This window comes from Gopherus flavomarginatus, chromosome 22 (genome assembly GCF_025201925.1).
Source record: "Gopherus flavomarginatus isolate rGopFla2 chromosome 22, rGopFla2.mat.asm, whole genome shotgun sequence".
Lineage (NCBI taxonomy): Eukaryota > Metazoa > Chordata > Testudines > Testudinidae > Gopherus > Gopherus flavomarginatus.
The window spans coordinates 5650043-5668063 of NC_066638.1; the positions used below are offsets into that span (position 1 = coordinate 5650043).

General features: G+C 49.6%; 2 protein-coding genes across 4 annotated transcripts in view; one reads left to right on the plus strand and one right to left on the minus strand.

The window, feature by feature from the left end:
- The window catches only part of LOC127038951 (collagen alpha-2(IX) chain-like), a 51826-nt gene extending 42476 nt beyond the window's left edge, over positions 1-9350 (minus strand). Inside the window, exons 1-4 of the mRNA XM_050931979.1 lie at positions 9276-9350; positions 5651-5704; positions 3406-3588; positions 3-184 (exon numbers count right to left, since the gene is read on the minus strand). Of these exons, the coding sequence (XP_050787936.1) occupies positions 3-184; position 3406 (183 nt within the window). The 5' untranslated portion in view covers positions 3407-3588; positions 5651-5704; positions 9276-9350. The remainder of the gene's footprint in view (positions 1-2; positions 185-3405; positions 3589-5650; positions 5705-9275) is intronic.
- Positions 9351-9710: 360 nt separating this feature from the next.
- SMAP2 (small ArfGAP2) overlaps positions 9711-18021 on the plus strand; it is a 36334-nt gene continuing 28023 nt past the window's right edge. The window contains exon 1 of one of the 3 annotated variants that reach the window (XM_050932685.1): positions 9711-9916. In XM_050932685.1, the coding sequence (XP_050788642.1) occupies positions 9814-9916 (103 nt within the window). In that variant the 5' untranslated portion in view covers positions 9711-9813. The remainder of the gene's footprint in view (positions 9917-18021) is intronic. The other 2 variants (XM_050932686.1, XM_050932687.1) reach the window with 2 other exon arrangements.

An 18021-nucleotide genomic window follows, 5' to 3' on the forward strand; every position in this document is an offset into this window, starting at 1 on the left:
ACCTGCCAAAATTCAGCCTGTTGCAGGTAAACAAAGGAGAAATATTTTATTTGAAAGGGGCTTTTGTGAGCACGTGTGTGTTTAGCTTTGCAGTCTGTGCACACTCTGCTACTGATCCAGAACCTTAAGCCGTTTATATGTGTTTCAGCACTTTGCTGTTCACCTTCAAAGGTTGCATAGGTCACTGCAATGAGAATATTTGTTGTTAGCAGGCCAGCTTTTGAAAGAGACTAGCATTGGGAAACAAAATATGCATGAACTGGTCAGTGCAGTGGGGAGATGGGGGCATAATCTTCTCTATCTACCTTAAGTGTTACTATGGCCCCTTTCCCTGTAGAGTCTATACACAGAAACAAGGGGCGATTCCCCCCCAAAATACAAAAGTTTGATTCAAGCGCTCAACATCACAGATTTGGCCTGTGTTGGAAGTCAGTGGTACATCTAATTACTCACCGCAGTGGGTAGCTAATAGCTGTAGAAGTTACTTATTTAGGAGCCTCCAGTGGATGGCTTATTGTCCTACTCAAAGGATGATGCTGGGATGGGGGAAGGTTGCAAGTCTCAAAATTAAATTATATTATTATGTGTTAATTATTCAGAGACCTGAGTTCTAGTCCTGGCTCTGCCACTGACCCTGGGCGAGTCATGTCACCTCTCAGCAGTGGGAGGGATAGCTCAGTGGTTTGAGCATTGGCCTGCTTAAACCTAGGGTTGTGAGCTCAACCCTTGAGGGGGCTACTTAGAGTTCTGGGGCAAAATCAGACCTTGGTCCTGCTAGCAAAGGCAGAGGGCTGGACTTGATGACCTTTCAAGGTCCATTTTAGGAGATAGGATATCTCCATTAATTTTTTTTTATTTTATATTTCCCCTCCCACCCTTTTCCTGCCATATTTATTTATATTGAAAGCTCGTTGGGGGCAGGAATAGACTCTTGCTAGGTGTCTGTACAGCACCTAGCACAATGGAGCCCTGATCTCATTTGGAACCTCTAGGCCCTACTGGAATACAAACCACAGTTATTACTATTTTGTATTACAGTAATGCCACCAACCAAGTTCGGGGCCTGTTGCACTAAGCGCTGTATAGATGCTGAGTAACAAGACAGTCCCTATCCCAAAAAGCTAGATGTAGGTTATGACAAAGATTCTCCGGGTGGGGAGACACAGAAAGTGTGGGAAGGGAGGAGACATGGTAACAGCAAAGTAAGCAAGTTATTGTGCAACCTTCACAGAGTTCGATGGGAGCTGCAAGCCTGCAGCACCTCCTAAAATTCCAGCCCTCGGTGAAAATAGTTCCACCCTTGTTGCACTTCACCTCCTTTTGATGTTGCAGAGACAGACTGAGGAGTACTGTATCTCTATCGCTAGTCCTCCTTCCCAGAGTTTTCAACCACATTTTGGCATTCTCCGAGGTCTTTTCCATGCTGCGTGACAGAGGAGAGCATGCAGCCCTTCGGAGATTAAGGACCAGATGCTCAGGTGGTGTAAAACAAAACCAATGGAGGGATGTGAATTGACACCAACTCTGAATCTGGCCCTTAATAGCAGCATGCCAAGACAAGGACAGAACCATGCAGAGGGGAAAGGGAACGGTAGAGGGCAGCAGAAAGCAGAGCAACTGTCTCTGTGTATGAATTGGGAGGGTTACCCCTGCTCTGCAGTTTCCCTGTCTGAGAAAAACTACCTGCTAGGCTCCAGGAGATCACTTGTGCTGTTAAATTTCTTGTCATATGGGCCCAACTGAAAAACTTGCACTGTGGACAGCTAAAGAGTCTCCCACCTACGATTTCCCATTGCACAGCTCCTGGTCCCATCCAACCGGCACTGTTTATTGGCATGCCAGAGTTGGGCCATTTAAACAAGCACCGCATTGTTGTAGAGACCCTGCTGATATCTCTGGCAATGAAAGGTGTGCAGCTAAAGGTTCGGCGCATGCTGAAATCAGCTGGCGAGATTCTCCTGGAGACTGAGCTGCATTTCCAATGAATTATTTACTTTGAGCAGCATGGAAAGTGGGGATCATCTTTTAACTGCTGTTTCCCTGGGTGGAACTCAGGAGATCAGTGTACGGCTCTGCCACAGACTCCTAGGTGACCTTGGGTGATCACTTAATGTCTCTGGGCCTCAGTTCTCCATTTATAAAGAGGGGACAGTAATACTTCCCTACCTCATGGCGGTGCAGTGAGGATAAACGTTTGAAGGTTGCTTGCTTATTATGGAAGTGGGGGCCATATAAGTACCTAGTCAAACAGCTAGAATAAGAGTCTGAGATCCATGTTATTAAACAGAGCAGTGAGCTTATCTGTTCTGGTATCCTGAGAGTGAGCAATGCCAAATGTTTGCACCGAAATGCAATGCTGCAGTGGATATTTTCTTCCTGACCTCGGCTTACACCTTGAAGCAAGAAGATGCTTTTCCTACTAACGTATTCATAGATGTCTAGTCTTTTAGTTTCTGAAACAAGGTGCTTCTGTCCAACCACACTGTCTCCACTCAGTACACCAAATATTCCCATGGTGAGTTCCTTTTGCAGTCATTAGAGGCGCCAATCACCATCTGGTGTTGGGAAGAAATTCCCCTTCATGGTGATGACTCTTGCACAATTCTGTCTGCATTTTGCAGGGAGAAGTCACCTATTTTGTAGGCATTATTTATTGTTGGCCAATATTGGGGAGAAAATACTGAGCTACACAGACCTGTTGGTCACCAGCAATATTCCTGTAGCACTCTAGAAGGTGCTGTTCTTACCATTAGCTTTATGGTTGGTGCAGCACTGGTTGCACAGCAGAGAGCAGGGCACCTGAGTGCAGTTAGGAACCTTTGAGGATGGGCCATAAAACATAGGAACACGGGAGTGGAAGGGACCTCCTGGGTCATCAAGTCCAGTCGCCTGCTGTTGCTGGCAACCTTGTCAATTATTAAACCCCCCTTCTTCATTGCATTTTAATAGCATCTAAGATAGTGGCTCTTTAAATGTCAGTGTTGCACAGCCAACAGCATCCTTATCTGCGATCCAGAGATCCTAGGCCTGAATACACTCCTGCAGCATACCAGCAATTCCTACTGGCTTCGGTGAGAGAGTTTTTCATTTGCAAAGGCAGCACCATCAAGTCCCCTGCGTTCAAATCTCACACCAGGTCTTGGACTCATAGAAGCACCAAGTAGGTCAAAACGATCAACCTCTTCCTTGCCTCCCTAGGCCATGTCCCACAAGAAAGAAGCCAAAGCAAGAGGAAAGTCCTGAGGATAATTAGATCTCACAAATCCAAATGAGTTAAAACCAGCTGTGACTCTCTAAGGCAAAACAAGAAAACCAAAAGAGCCACAGACTAAATCTTCAGTGTCACTAAGGACAGTCATGTCCATTCACTTCATAGTGAGTTCATTTCACTGAATAAAGAAATACTTGTGACAGAATGGAGCCTGTTTTCTCTGGTGTGCGTCTCTGTGTTCAGTCAGCACCACAGTCCACATTTAAGGCCAGTTTCTCCTGACACCTACACCAGTGAGACTCTGTTGACTGTTGTGGAGTTACTCCTGGTTGATACCAGTGTGAGAGGAGAATCAGGCCCTTTGTTGCTTAAGAGAACTGAGAAAAGGGAGATGGGGGAAAAAATGAAACTGAGTCCTCACCATGTCCTCTAGCATAAAAAATGGCCTGCTTTAAGGGGATTAGTGTCCTGTCTTCTAAAAGGAAAGAGTGTTGGCTAGTGATTAGAGCACTCGACTCTGAGAAGCAGGATTCCTGGGTCAGATGCCCAGCTCTACCTGTGACTCACAGTGTGACACTCAGCAAGTCACTGTCCCTCAGTTTATCCAGCTATAAAATGGGGATAACAATTCCTCAGATGAGTGCAATGGGCTTTTGCAAAATGCCATGAGTTCCTTGGATGAAAGGGACTGTCAGTGGTTAACTGCCCTTTTTATTTTTTTATCCTTGCCCGTTTTATGGCCAGCCTCCCTTATATCCAGATCCCCTTGGTGATAATTCATTGGTGATTCATCTTGGTGATTCCTTCCCAGCTCCCTCTTCTGTGAGGTTTTGTGTATTAGGGTAATATCATCAACAAAGCACTTCAACAAGCCTGGACCGAATTAACATTCATTAATACTCTGAATCACATCCACTAATCTCCCAGAAATCATTGGGCCTAATTCTCCTCTTACTGACACTGATGTACGTTAGGAGTAACTCCATGTCAAGCAGTAGAGTTACACAGGGTATTGGACTAGATGATCTACTGAGGTCCCTTCTAATAATAATCTATGATTCTATAAGACAGGTCTGAAGTCATTGGAACTCTGTTGATTTACACCATCTGAAAATCTGGCCCGCTGTTCTTAGAGGCTCTCCTGTATTGTTCAATGGCATGGTTTAGGCCGTGATTCAAGCGTCAGAAAGCCTATGATCTTTGCAGGGTTACACCTAGATACCTGGCATGACTGGTTATGAATAGTTCTGAGCAAATAACTCGTAAAGGTAAATAGCCTCTGACGGGAAGCTTTTCAAAGGCAAAAAGGGCAGTCAGGAACCCAGCTCCCACTGAAAGTCAGGTTTCTCATTCCCATTGTGCCCTTTAAAATCTATTCCCTCTGGCCCCATGATTAACTGGAGAAACTATGGACTCTTGCATGTCTCTATGTGACAGGATGACCAGATAGCAAGTGTGAAAAATCGGGACAGGAAGTAGGGGGTAATAGGTACCTGTATAAGAAAACCCACCCCCCACCCGCAAAATCAGTACTGTCCCTATATAATCAGGACATCTGGTCACCCTACTATGTGAAATGCTTTGCCCAACTAGCTAGATTAATAAAAACTAACTTAAATGAAACTGGGAAGCGAGTTTAAAATTTCACTTTTCGTTCTTGCTGTTTACTCTTTGCATTTCAGCTATGGAAAGGGACAAGTTAATTTCACTGTATTCGTTTCTCGTCAGTTTCACTCATGCACTAGTATAGCTACAATGATTGGGTTGCATTGAAGTGTTTTCATTCATACAAATAAAAAAGCTGGCATCCTTTGGATTTACAAGGGGCATTTCTGGACTTTAGTATTAAGGACGCCTTGTTTTCACAGTACTGAAAACTGAGGCCTAAAGCTCACCATCCAGTTGTGATTTTTATTTATTTTGTGCCAGTGCAAACAGAATTCCATAGATATTACTATATACATGTAAGTGTTTGGGATTGGAGTGTCACTTTAGGAAGTGTCATGTAATTTGAAATGTCTCATAGACTGTTGCATGTGGCTTACATTTTTTTCCCCCAACACCACTGCTCAGTTGATCACAACTTTTTACACAGCGTGGTTGCTTAATTACTTCACTTAGTACCTCAAGATGAGGCCTCTGGGATTTGGGAAGCGTACGTTTATAATACACATGTCCTCGTTAAAAAGCCTCATCTAAGTCTTTTTCTCTCTAGTTATTTTTACCTTGTGTTTAAACTAGGACATTTTTTTCATTTGATTCGATTCTCTCCTGAGATCTGTCAGCCACTTGAGTCAGTGACAAAGCTGTGGAGAAGCTGACCCTGACATTCTTCTGTTTGTTTTGTCTATCTTCTTTTCCAGCTTGAGTGGCATGTATCTTCCTTTCCTACAGGTACATGCATGATCCCCTCCCCCCAGTATTGTTAAAGGGACTTACAGTGTATTCAGTGGCCAGTCTGTTGCCTCGATGTAGCCATAATGTCCCAGGTAGCTGTGATGTACGGTGCAATTAGAGAGATACAGTTGTGTTAATAAATGGCCTTGTTTCTGGGAAATTAAAAACTGTTTGTCCTTGGCCTTTCCCCTTATGTCCATAGATACATTCTCCGAGAGAGAGCAGAGCCCTTGGGCATGGAAAGTCAGTGCTGGAGGAGGGCTGCACACAGGTGGTTTCGCTTAGGTGAGAGACACTGCCAAAGAGTTCAGGGCAAAGTCCTGGCTAGGTTGAAAGCAATTTGGGTTTATGTGACATCTCCTCTGAGAATCTGCATAAAGTCCTGTCCCTGCTCCTGCTCTCTTCCTGCCATCCACTCCCCTACTCTCCTCCTGTCCTCCCTCCCCCCCCATAGCCTCCCACTCCATCATCCCCTCCTACCTCCCTCCATCCACTCCCTCTCCACCCTAATACCTCTCCATCCCCCATACCTCCTCTCCCTTATCCCCCAATCTCCCTCCATCCCCCCATACCTCCTTCCCTCTTCCGCCCACCCCCTCTCCACCCCCCCATACCTTGTCCGTCCACCCCCTCTCCATCCCCCCATACCTCCTCCCCCTTATCCCCCCAATCCCCTTCCATCCCCCCATACCTCCTTCTCTCTTCCACCCACCCCCTCTCCACCCCCCATACCTCCTCTCCCCTTGCCCCTCACCCCCTCCATCTCCCCATACCTCCTCCCCCCTTATCCCCCAACCCCTCCATCCCCCCATACCTCCTCCCCCCTTATCTCCCCACGCCTCTCCGTCCCCCCATACCTCCTTCTCTCTTCTACCCACCCACTCTTCACCCCCCATACCTCCTCCCCCCTCGCCCCCACTCCCTCCATCCCCCCATACCTCCTCCCCCTTATCCCCCAACCCCCTCCATCCCCCCATACCTCCTCCCCCTTATCCCCCAACCCCCTCCATCCCCCCATACCTCCTCCCCCTTATCCCCCCACCCCTCTCCATTCCTCCTTCTCTCTTCCACCCACCTCCTCTCCACCCCCATACCTCCTCCCCCCTTGCCCCCACCCCCTCCATCCCCCCATCCCTCCTCGCCCCTTATCCTCCAACCCCCTCCATCCCCCCATACCTCCTCCCCCCTTATCTCCCCACGCCTCTCCGTCCCCCCATACCTCCTTCTCTCTTCCACTCACCTCCTCTCCACCCCCATACATCCTCCCCCCTCGCCCTCCACCCCTCCATCCCCCTATACCTCCTCCCCCCTTATCCCCCCACCCCTCCATCCCCCCATACCTCCTTCTCTCTTCCACCCACCCCCTCTCTACCCCATACCTCCTCCCCCCTTGCCCCCCACCCCCTCCATCCCCCTATACCTCCTCCCCCCTTATCCCCCCACCCCTCCATCCCCCCATACCTCCTCCCCCTTATCCCCCCACCCCTCCATCCCCCCATACCTCCTCCCCCTTATCCCCCCACCCCTCTCCATTCCTCCTTCTCTCTTCCACCCACCTCCTCTCCACCCCCATACATCCTCCCCCCTTGCCCCCACCCCCTCCATCCCCCCATCCCTCCTCGCCCCTTATCCTCCAACCCCCTCCATCCCCCCATACCTCCTCCCCCCTTATCCCCCCACCCCTCCATCCCCCCATACCTCCTACTCTCTTCCACCCACCCCCTCTCTACCCCCCATACCTTGTCCGTCCACCCCCTCTCCATCCCCCCATACCTCCTCCCCCTTATCCCCCCAATCCCCTTCCATCCCCCCATACCTCCTTCTCTCTTCCACCCACCCCCTCTCCACCCCCCATACCTCCTCCCCCCTTGCCCCTCACCCCCTCCATCTCCCCATACCTCCTCCCCCCTTAACCCCCAACCCCTCCATCCCCCCATACCTCCTCCCCCCTTATCTCCCCACGCCTCTCCGTCCCCCCATACCTCCTCCCCCTTATCCCCCCACCCCCCTCCATCCCCCCATACCTCCTCCCCCCTCGCCCCCCACCCCCTCCATCCCCCCATACCTCCTCCCCCTTATCCCCCAACCCCCTCCATCCCCCCATACCTCCTCCCCCTTATCCCCCCACCCCTCTCCATTCCTCCTTCTCTCTTCCACCCACCTCCTCTCCACCCCCATACCTCCTCCCCCCTTGCCCTCACCCCCTCCATCCCCCCATCCCTCCTCGCCCCTTATCCTCCAACCCCCTCCATCCCCCCATACCTCCTCCCCCCTTATCTCCCCACGCCTCTCCGTCCCCCCATACCTCCTTCTCTCTTCCACCCACCCCCTCTCCACCCCCCATACCTCCTCCCCCCTCACCCCCTCCATCCCCCCATACTTCCTCCCCCCTTATCCCTCAACCCCTCCATCCCCCCATACCTCCTCCCCACTTATCCCCCCACTCCCTCTCCATTCCTCCTTCTCTCTTCCACCCACCCCCTCTCCACCCCCCATACCTCCTCCCCCCTTGCCCCTCACCCCCTCCATCTCCCCATACCTCCTCCCCTCTTATCCCCCAACCCCTCCATCCCCCCATACCTCCTCCCCACTTATCCCCCCACTCCCTCTCCATACCTCCTTCTCTCTTCCACCCACCCCCTCTCCACCCCCCATACCTCCTCCCCCCTTGCCCCTCACCCCCTCCATCTCCCCATACCTCCTCCCCTCTTATCCCCCAACCCCTCCATCCCCCCATACCTCCTCCCCACTTATCCCCCCACTCCCTCTCCATACCTCCTTCTCTCTTCCACCCACCCCCTCTCCACCCCCCATACCTCCTCCCCCCTTGCCCCTCACCCCCTCCATCTCCCCATACCTCCTCGCCCCTTATCCCCCAACCCCCTCCATCCCCCCATACCTCCTCCCCCCTTATCTCCCCACGCCTCTCCGTCCCCCCATACCTCCTTCTCTCTTCTACCCACCCACTCTTCACCCCCATACCTCCTCCCCCCTCGCCCCCCACTCCCTCCATCCCCCCATACCTCCTCCCCCTTATCCCCCAACCCCTCCATCCCCCCATACCTCCTCCCCTCTTATCCCCCAACCCCTCCATCCCCCCATACCTCCTCCCCACTTATCCCCCCACTCCCTCTCCATACCTCCTTCTCTCTTCCACCCACCCCCTCTCCACCCCCCATACCTCCTCCCCCCTTGCCCCTCACCCCCTCCATCTCCCCATACCTCCTCGCCCCTTATCCCCCAACCCCCTCCATCCCCCCATACCTCCTCCCCCCTTATCTCCCCACGCCTCTCCGTCCCCCCATACCTCCTTCTCTCTTCTACCCACCCACTCTTCACCCCCATACCTCCTCCCCCCTCGCCCCCCACTCCCTCCATCCCCCCATACCTCCTCCCCCTTATCCCCCAACCCCTCCATCCCCCCATACCTCCTCCCCTCTTATCCCCCAACCCCTCCATCCCCCCATACCTCCTCCCCCCTTGCCCCTCACCCCCTCCATCTCCCCATACCTCCTCCCCTCTTATCCCCCAACCCCTCCATCCCCCCATACCTCCTCCCCACTTTTCCCCCCACTCCCTCTCCATTCCTCCTTCTCTCTTCCACCCACCCCCTCTCCACCCCCATACCTCCTCCCCCCTCGCCCCCACCCCCTCCATCCCCCCATACCTCCTCCCCCCTCGTTCCTCCCGCCTCTTTCCATTTCTCCGGCACCTCCCACGGCCTCAGTCACGTGACTTGCCGCATCACCCCCCCCGGTCGCGGCTTACGCCCCACCCCCTCTCCTCTGATTGGTTATCGGCAGATCCGCCGCGGCGTGACGCATAGCGGCGGATCAATGGGGACGGGGCGCGGCCCGGCACGTAGCCCCGCCCCTTCTCTCCCCTGGCTCCTCCCCTGCACCGCGCGCTCCTGCCGGAAACAGGAAGCGGCTGAGCCTGAGGCAGCGGCGGCCGCTGCCGGGAGCGCGTCACGGACCCCCCCCCCCGCGGTTCCTGCCGCCGCTTCCCGCGGACCCGGCTCCCGCTCGTGGCTGCCAGGGGCCCGGAGCCCCCCGCGGGTGCGGGCAGAGCCCCGGCGAGGGCCCGGGGGGATCCCGAGCGAGCTCCGCGGGGGCAGCGCCGCTGGGGGCGACCCACGCTTAAGGGGCCCGGGGCGGTTCATTTCTGGGGCGTGGGGAGCAGGGCTCGCCCGCCCGCCCTCCGCAATGACGGGCAAGTCGGTGCGGGACGTGGACCGGTACCAGGCTGTCCTGGCCAGCCTGCTGCTGGAGGAGGAGAACAAGTACTGTGCGGACTGCCGGGCCAAAGGTGAGCGCCGGGGGGGCTCCGGGCTCCCCTGCCGGTAGCTGGGGGGCGGGGGGGAGTGTAAAGGCAGCTGGCTGATAGTGATCCCTGGGGGGGGCTCCGGGCTCCCCCCTGCCGGTAGCTCTGGGGGGGGGAGTGTAAAGGCAGCTGGCTGATAGTGATCCCTGGGGGGGGGCTCAGGGCTCCCCTGCCGGTAGCTGGGGGGGAGTGTAAAGGCAGCTGGCTGATAGTGATCCCTGGGGGGGGCTCAGGGCTCCCCCCTGCCGGTAGCTGGGGGGGGGGGAGTGTAAAGGCAGCTGGCTGATAGTGATCCCTGGGGGGGGGCTCAGGGCTCCCCTGCCGGTAGCTGGGGGGGAGTGTAAAGGCAGCTGGCTGATAGTGATCCCTGGGGGGGGCTCAGGGCTCCCCCCTGCCGGTAGATGGGGGGGGGAGTGTAAAGGCAGCTGGCTGATAGTGATCCCTGGGGGGGGGGCTCCGGGCTCCCCCCTGCCGGTAGCTGGGGGGGGGGAGTGTAAAGGCAGCTGGCTGATAGTGATCCCTGGGGGGGGGGCTCAGGGCTCCCCGGCCGGTAGCTGGAGGGGGGAGTGTAAAGGCAGCTGGCTGATAGTGATCCCTGGGGGGGGCTCAGGGCTCCCCCCTGCCGGTAGCTCTGGGGGGGGGAGTGTAAAGGCAGCTGGCTGATAGTGATCCCTGGGGGGGGCTCAGGGCTCCCCCCTGCCGGTAGCTGGGGGGGAGTGTAAAGGCAGCTGGCTGATAGTGATCCCTGGGGGGGGGGCTCAGGGCTCCCCGGCCGGTAGCTGGGGGGGGGAGTGTAAAGGCAGCTGGCTGATAGTGATCCCTGGGGGGGGGCTCAGGGCTCCCCGGCCAGTAGCTGGGGGGGGGGAGTGTAAAGGCAGCTGGCTGATAGTGATCCCTGGGGGGGGCTCAGGGCTCCCCCCTGCCGGTAGCTCTGGGGGGGGGAGTGTAAAGGCAGCTGGCTGATAGTGATCCCTGGGGGGGGTGCTGTGTGGGGTCGGGGGGTGGATGCTTTAGGGCTTGTACCTGCAGATATTGGGGTGGAGGGGGAGGAGAGGGAGTTGGTTTGCAATACAAAATACAAGAGCTGTGTGTGACCCAGGGCAGCATGGCTTGTGAATCTCTTCGTGGGCTGCCTGTTCTCTTTTTGGGTGTCCAATGGCTTGTGCAGTGACCCCCTCCTGCAGGCTCTGAGTCAGACGTGGTGTATCTGTGTGCATGAATGGGGAGAGAGCGAGTGGGTTGTGAAAATGATCCCTGACTCAGTAGGTGAGGGGAATAGGGAAGTGGGCTTTAGCCCACAGAAGCTTATGCCCAAATAAATTTGTTAGTCTGTAAGGTGCCAGGAGGACTCCTTGTTTTTTTTGCTGAGACAGAGGCCAGGTCCACGCTACAGCGTTAAATCGATTTAACGCTGTACCCGTCCACACTACAAGGCACTTAAAATCGATTTTAAGGGGTCTTAAAATCGATTTCAGTACTCCAGCTAAACGAAAGGAGTAACCCTAAAATCGATATTACTAAATCGATTTAGGGTTAGTGTGACTGGAAATCGAAGTTATTGGTCCCATTCTTTTACTGAGCTACCCAGAGTGCACCGCTCTGGAAATCGATGGTAGCCTGGGACCATGGACGCACACCACCGAAGTAATGTGCCCTAGTGTGGATGCATAAAATCGATTTTATAAAATCTGTTTTATAAAATCGATTTTATTAATTTCGATTTTACTCTGTAGTGTGGACATGGCCAGACTAACACAGCTACCCCTGAAACCTGTAGAAAGAATGTACAGGTTGGGATGGCTAGTGCAGTGATTATGTAACAGTGTCAACTGAGCAACTTTAGAACATAGTAGTCAGCAGCTTGTGTATTTATCAATGCTGTAGGTTGATAGATGAAGAGGAATGAACTCATTTGCATGCTGACATACAAGTCATTGTCAAGACAAGGTTGTTGAACAAAACATTATGCATCCGAACTTGATCATGGAGGACTTTGGGTGTGGAGGGAATTCACTTCTGGAATGTGTGGGATTAGTTTTGACTAGGCCCAAAAAGCCTTCTCTTGCTGGAGCTTTCTGGCAACAAGCCCTCATCAGGGGAAAATGAGGCTTCCATGATAGTGCCACACATCTTCCTGGACAGAGGTGTGATTCATTTGTGGTGGATGTTGGACTTCAGCTGATGCTTATCACCTGACACACTTTCTGATAACACAAGTGTTCAACACAAGGAGTCAAACCTGAAGTGCTAACTTTATTTGCACTCCATGCTATTTTGGAACACACATTGACGCTAAGTCAGACTTCCATCTGTTACCTTACCCTTATTAATGAAAGCTCTTTAAAGAATTTTTTGTAAGGGAAGCAGGTAGACAGTGCACTTCCTTTGGATGTTTTCTACCCTCTGCTCTTGACATCTCCATATGTGACAGTTTGAGGTCTAAAATCTTGTAGTCTAGGGCTGTTGTATATTCAAAAAGGTATTCTTGTCCTCTTGAGCAGATGCCAAATACCAGTTTAGTGCAAACAAAGGAGCAATACCTGCCCAGTTTGTATAAGTGTGTGAGATGGAAACTTCTCCCCAATTTCCTCTCAATAAATTTCTCCTTCATATTGCAATGGATGCTTCCAGTTCAGTTGGGAAGAGTGCTGGCACTAAAAGCTGCTTGGTTTTATCCAAACTTCGTACTGTGGTTAGCTAATGAATTCTGAATAACAGCAGCCTACCCTAGCATCACTACAGTCAAGAGTCTGATGCCATTTCTGTGATTGTTTCCTGAGAAACAGGACTTTGTAGCTCTGCTGTTCGTGTCATTTGGCAAACGAGTTGAATAGAAAATATGGCTAAAATCTGTCTCTAAGGACTCTTTTGAACATCCTGAGTAAATGGTGGTTGAATTTCAAATACCAACAATTTGCAAACACTTAACCCTGTGTGTGAACTGGACTTTTGCTAAATAAAATTCTTTTTAAGGGAAATTTTAAAAACTGGATTACATAACTTTGCAAAACATTCTCGGCCAAAGTATATCCTCTATTGTCTTCCTTCAAACTGTAACTTTAAATTAGAGCTTGGGTATGGGATAATATCTGAAGATGCACATAATAGTAGGATCCTGTGGGTATCTGAATGGAAATGGACCTTGTGTGAAGTAGAACTGATTAAATATCACTGGAAGAATGTCACATTGCAGTGACTCCAGCTACTATGTTCAATGTCAGAATTTTTACTGTTTTCTCTTGTAGGAGAGGAATAAACTGTTAAAGATCTGACTTCAAAAGTGAAAAGGCAATGGCTTCTCCCCTAACTCATCCTCTTGCACATCCATGTATTTTCACATGGCCTACTGTTCTGAGCCTTCTGTGCTATTTTTGCTATAACAGTAACTTAAGGACCATTGCTTAATGGCTCTTAGAATGTTTGTCTAATGAATTTCTGTAGGGGATTGGACGCAGGATTCCTGGGTTTTGTTCCCAGTTATGCCAATAACTGATCTTGGGTTAATCACTATACCTTTCCGCTTCTCTATTTCAGTTCTACAGAGAGATGATACTTAGGTATATCAGATCAGTATGAGGCGTAATTAACAATTGTAAAGAGCACTTTTGTGTTCTGTGGAGAAAGTAAGTAACAAATGCAAAATTATTGTTCATGTACTGCTTTTTCTTGTGGGAGGTATTTAGGTTGAAGTTGGATCCATATCTTGAGTTTCTAACACTTTGTGTCTATTGGAGCTGTAGCAAACTGCATAAATGGATGCTGCTGCATGTATTAGAGAGAAAATGGCATAACTTAGAGAAGTGTGTGTTTACATTCCGATTATAATGTATATATTGGTGGGGGGAGTAGTTGACATGTAAGCTGAACGTGGTCTTTTTCTTTTTTGGGGGGGTAGAGGTCATAGTCCCATTTGCTGGATCTTGGATGTATGTATCAGCTATTAAATAAAACTCGGCATATAAAAGCCATTCTTAAATTTCATAATTGCATTTTGAATAATGAGGATTGGTACTTTCTCCTGTTAATGTAGAAACAAATAAGATGTCCCAGCAGAGAAGACTTCTGTCCTGGATAAGTGTGATTGATTTTTAAAGTGGCTGCCTATCCTGTTTATAGATAGTTGGAATGTTGCAATTCCAGAATGAACTGATGTGCAGGAAGTGAGGTTTTACAATCCAGCATTATTACCAAAGATGGTGAGTTACTTGTTACTGTGAAATCAGTCATGAGACAGGAAGAGACTTTTTGTAAATGAACAAACTTAAATTGATCAAGATTGATCCAGTTTTCTGTTGCGTTGAATAGTAGCTGCTGTTTTTGCAACAGAATTGTTATTTGTACTAAGTGAAAGGGTGGAGGGAGCCTCAGTTCTCATGAACCAAAAGTGAAGAAGTCTGTAGTTCTTCAGCCAAATGCACTTCCTTTGTGGTTATTGGGTATTTCTGTGAACACTGCCAGCCATAGTCTGTTAACTTCCTGAGGAGATGGGTTATATTATATTTCTGTAACTGTCTATGTATCTTTCCATTGCCGCTGTTAAGGCCTGCTCATGAAATATGGGGCTCCCACAATTTCATTGTGTTGAAATTGTGGTTGCTCATCCACTTTACCATCAGGCACTTGCTGCAGAAACTAACCGAAGGCCTGGTGATAGAAGTCAGCTGAATTCCCCTTCATTGGGAGTAGGCCTTTAATGTTTGCGCAGCATAAAGAACACTTCTGGTTTGACACACACCTCTTCTGTCTAGGTAACTTAAAGCTCTTAAATAAAAATGACTTCTAATGAGAGAAGACCAGCTGGTGCATGCTAACTCCTCTGTGGGGTTTACAAGGAGAGAAATAACATACTGATTGTTTTGGTAGAAAACTTACCTGGTCTTAAGTACAATAGGCTATTTTGTGCACTTCTTATTAGTTGCAAATCTGACTTCTGTTCCATGAAAGCACTCAAATAGAGTGCAAGTGTATGGAGAATCTTGCATCATGTCATTTTGATATGATTAGAAGAACCTTCATTGAATTCATATGTGATGCATGAATAAAAATCTTGTTTTGGGTTCTAGCTGACAAATTCTGTATCTCCTTCAAGATTAAATAAATTCTTCCATCGGTAGCTGTTACTGCTGACCCGCAGCAGTTGTCGCTGAAAATGGCAGTTTTGCGGAGAGTAATTTATCAAGATTCCCATTAGACTATACTTTCACATTAAGCCTGTTCCTTGGGGGTGTTTTTGTGCTCATTTTCCTTGTCAGGAAATTCAGTGCAACATACTTCATTTAGGAGATGTGCAACACTTAGATGTTGAGATGGAGTCCAGGAAAGATGACCAAGGAATGAGAGGGAAGATTGTTCACTGATTTGGCGGGGGGGTGAGGGGGAGTCTCCTTTCTAGCCAGATAAACTACAATAAAAAGTACTTATAGGCATATAACCCTACAATCTAGTTCCTCGTCGCCTTGCTTTTATGCTCCGCTTATTGGCTTCTTGCAATTTAGTGCTACTTAGGCTGTATCCAGCTCCTTTGAAAGATAGTGTTCAGCTGCCACTCACACTTTCAATTCTGTGAGATGTTTGATCTCACTCTACAGGCTGGATTATGAGTTCTTATGCCCTCTCTCCCTAGAAGTAGGAAAGAAATAAAGAACTGAATGACATCCCAATGCAGCAAAATGGCTGTTTGGTTCAACTCGCGTCCTGTTGTGCACCCACATCTTCCTTCGTTTCAATCCACAGAAGAGAACTACTTGGGATGTGGATAATAACCTCATTCCCAGTAACATCAGTGCTTTGATCCTATCTGTACTAGAAGCATAACTGTGCTAAGAACTTAGATTTCTATAACACCATATCTCAAAGGATACCTACAACTTTTTAAACATGGTGGTTTGTCTTGGGAATTCTAACCCTATTTTTCTGCTTGTTGTGGACAGGAAATGCCTCCTTTCAGAATAGCAGGCGTACCTCTTTGCCTGACTAAAAGGTTTTAGGTTTGCAGAGAGATAGTATTTGTTTTCCTGGTGAAGAGATGCGTTTCAGGCAAGCGATTTAAAAGTCAAGTTTGCTTGATTCAGAACCTCTACTCATTTTGTGCCTTAATAGATGCAGGTAAAATACTACATTGGGGGGCATGGGGTGTAATATCTGTCACCACTTGTCAGGGTAGTGCCTTTCAGTGTAGATATACCTGAGATAGGATGCACAACATTTTGTTCTAATGAGGAGGATGTGACTTGGCATGCTTCCGTGGGCAAATGCATAGCCTCCCCAGTGACTCTGCATAGGCCCCAATCATAGCATGTCTGCATCCTAGTCAGACTCCTTCTAGTGTCCCAGAGAGCAAAGCTTTACTTGATGCTCTCTCATGAATCTGGCCCTCTGAGGAGTGATCAATAAAGCCACTGCTTTAGTCTGAAAACCCCTGAGAGCACAAGCGAAGAACCCATTAGTTGTCCGTCCTAAACTCTCTCTGGGAGATCTAACAATCTTGTGCAGATCGGCTGTTTGGACCAAAAGTGGAGTAAAAGTCTAAGCAAGGCACTCTCTCTTCTACCACAGTCTAGCTCTGCTTGGAGAATCTCTGATTTACATAATCATAAGACCAGGGCCTTATTCACTCTCATGCTCCGATACGTCTGTTAGTCTATAAGGTGCCACAGGACTCTTAGTCTGGATCCGTAAAAAGCAACAAACACAGCTACCCCTTTGATAATTGACATACATTACAAAGAAATCTTTGTTCTCAAGTTTTTCTTCCAAAAGAAGAGCCATTATCAGCATCTCTTCTGTTCTGTGTTCCCCACCTCTAGCCCCTGGGAACTCAAGTACTGGAACACAAGCTTTGGCTTGCATAGTCTGAGCATGATAAAGAAAACATGCTTGTTGAGAAGATGCACTGGCCTAAGGAGTGAGCAAACATGATCTGTTATGTTGAGACACTCCAAAGATTGGGAATTGTGAATAGCTTCTTAGAAATATAATGCTTGGTCCTGGGGCTATGGAGGGAAGAGGATCATCTCTGTGATGAGAATGGAGAGAGGTTTGAAGAGCTGAAGCTGCCTTGAGTTAATAAATGCTGCAGGCAGTGGCTGCAGATGTCTGTTTTGAAGAACTGAGAGGAAATTAAGCAAAAGCTCTGCAGTGTGGGAAAGAAGGAAGTTACAAAATGCTGCTTAATATCTACAGTTGAGAGAATGAGGGTGCTTCTACACTGAAAAACAAAAAAACCCTACTGCAGTGAGTCTCAGGGCTAGTCTACACTAGAAGTGCTACAGTGATGCAGCTGCACCACTGCATTACGTCTGGTGAAGACACTCTAAGCTCTCCCGTTGGCATAATGAATCCACCTCCGCAAACGGCAGTAGCTATGTCATTGAGAGAAGCTCTCTCACCCATGTAGCACTGTCTGCATTAGGGCTTAGGTCAATGTAACTTACATTGCTGGGGTGGGGAATAGCTTCTTCATACCTCTGAGTGACATAAGTTATACCAAAGTAAGTTGTAGTGTAAACCTAGTCGCAGAGGCCAGATCAGTTGAGTCAGTCTTGTGCTATGGGGCTAAAAATCACAGTGTAGATGTTCCTGCTAAGCTTTGTCCCTGGGCTCTGAAACCTGACATGGAGGCTGGATCTCAAAGCCCACGGTCCAGCTTGAGCAGGGAAGTCAGCACTGCTGTTGTTAGCCCTGTGGCACAAGCCTGAGTCAGATGACCCGGGCCCTGAGACTCACTGCTGTGGATTTTTTTTGCAGTGTAGATGTACCCTGAGTACTTTTTAATCTGAATCAAATTGGTTGATCTGGGGGGGGAAGCGAACAAGATACTCCCTTGTTTTAAAGTAAAGCTTTGCACTGTTGCTTTCTGGCAGCGGAAGCTTGGGAATGAGTTGTTTCTTTCTGAACAAATGTGTGGGCTTTAGTAACATGAGATCATCATATCAGACTGATAACTGTTGATCATGACATGCTATAAATACCAGATCACAAGATTAACCGTAGGTTCTACCTTGCTAGCATTTTCTCTAGGTCACTGGGTTTAGTGGCTACACACCTGCAGCTATCAGGCATGACCACAGTGCTAATATTAATTATCAAAG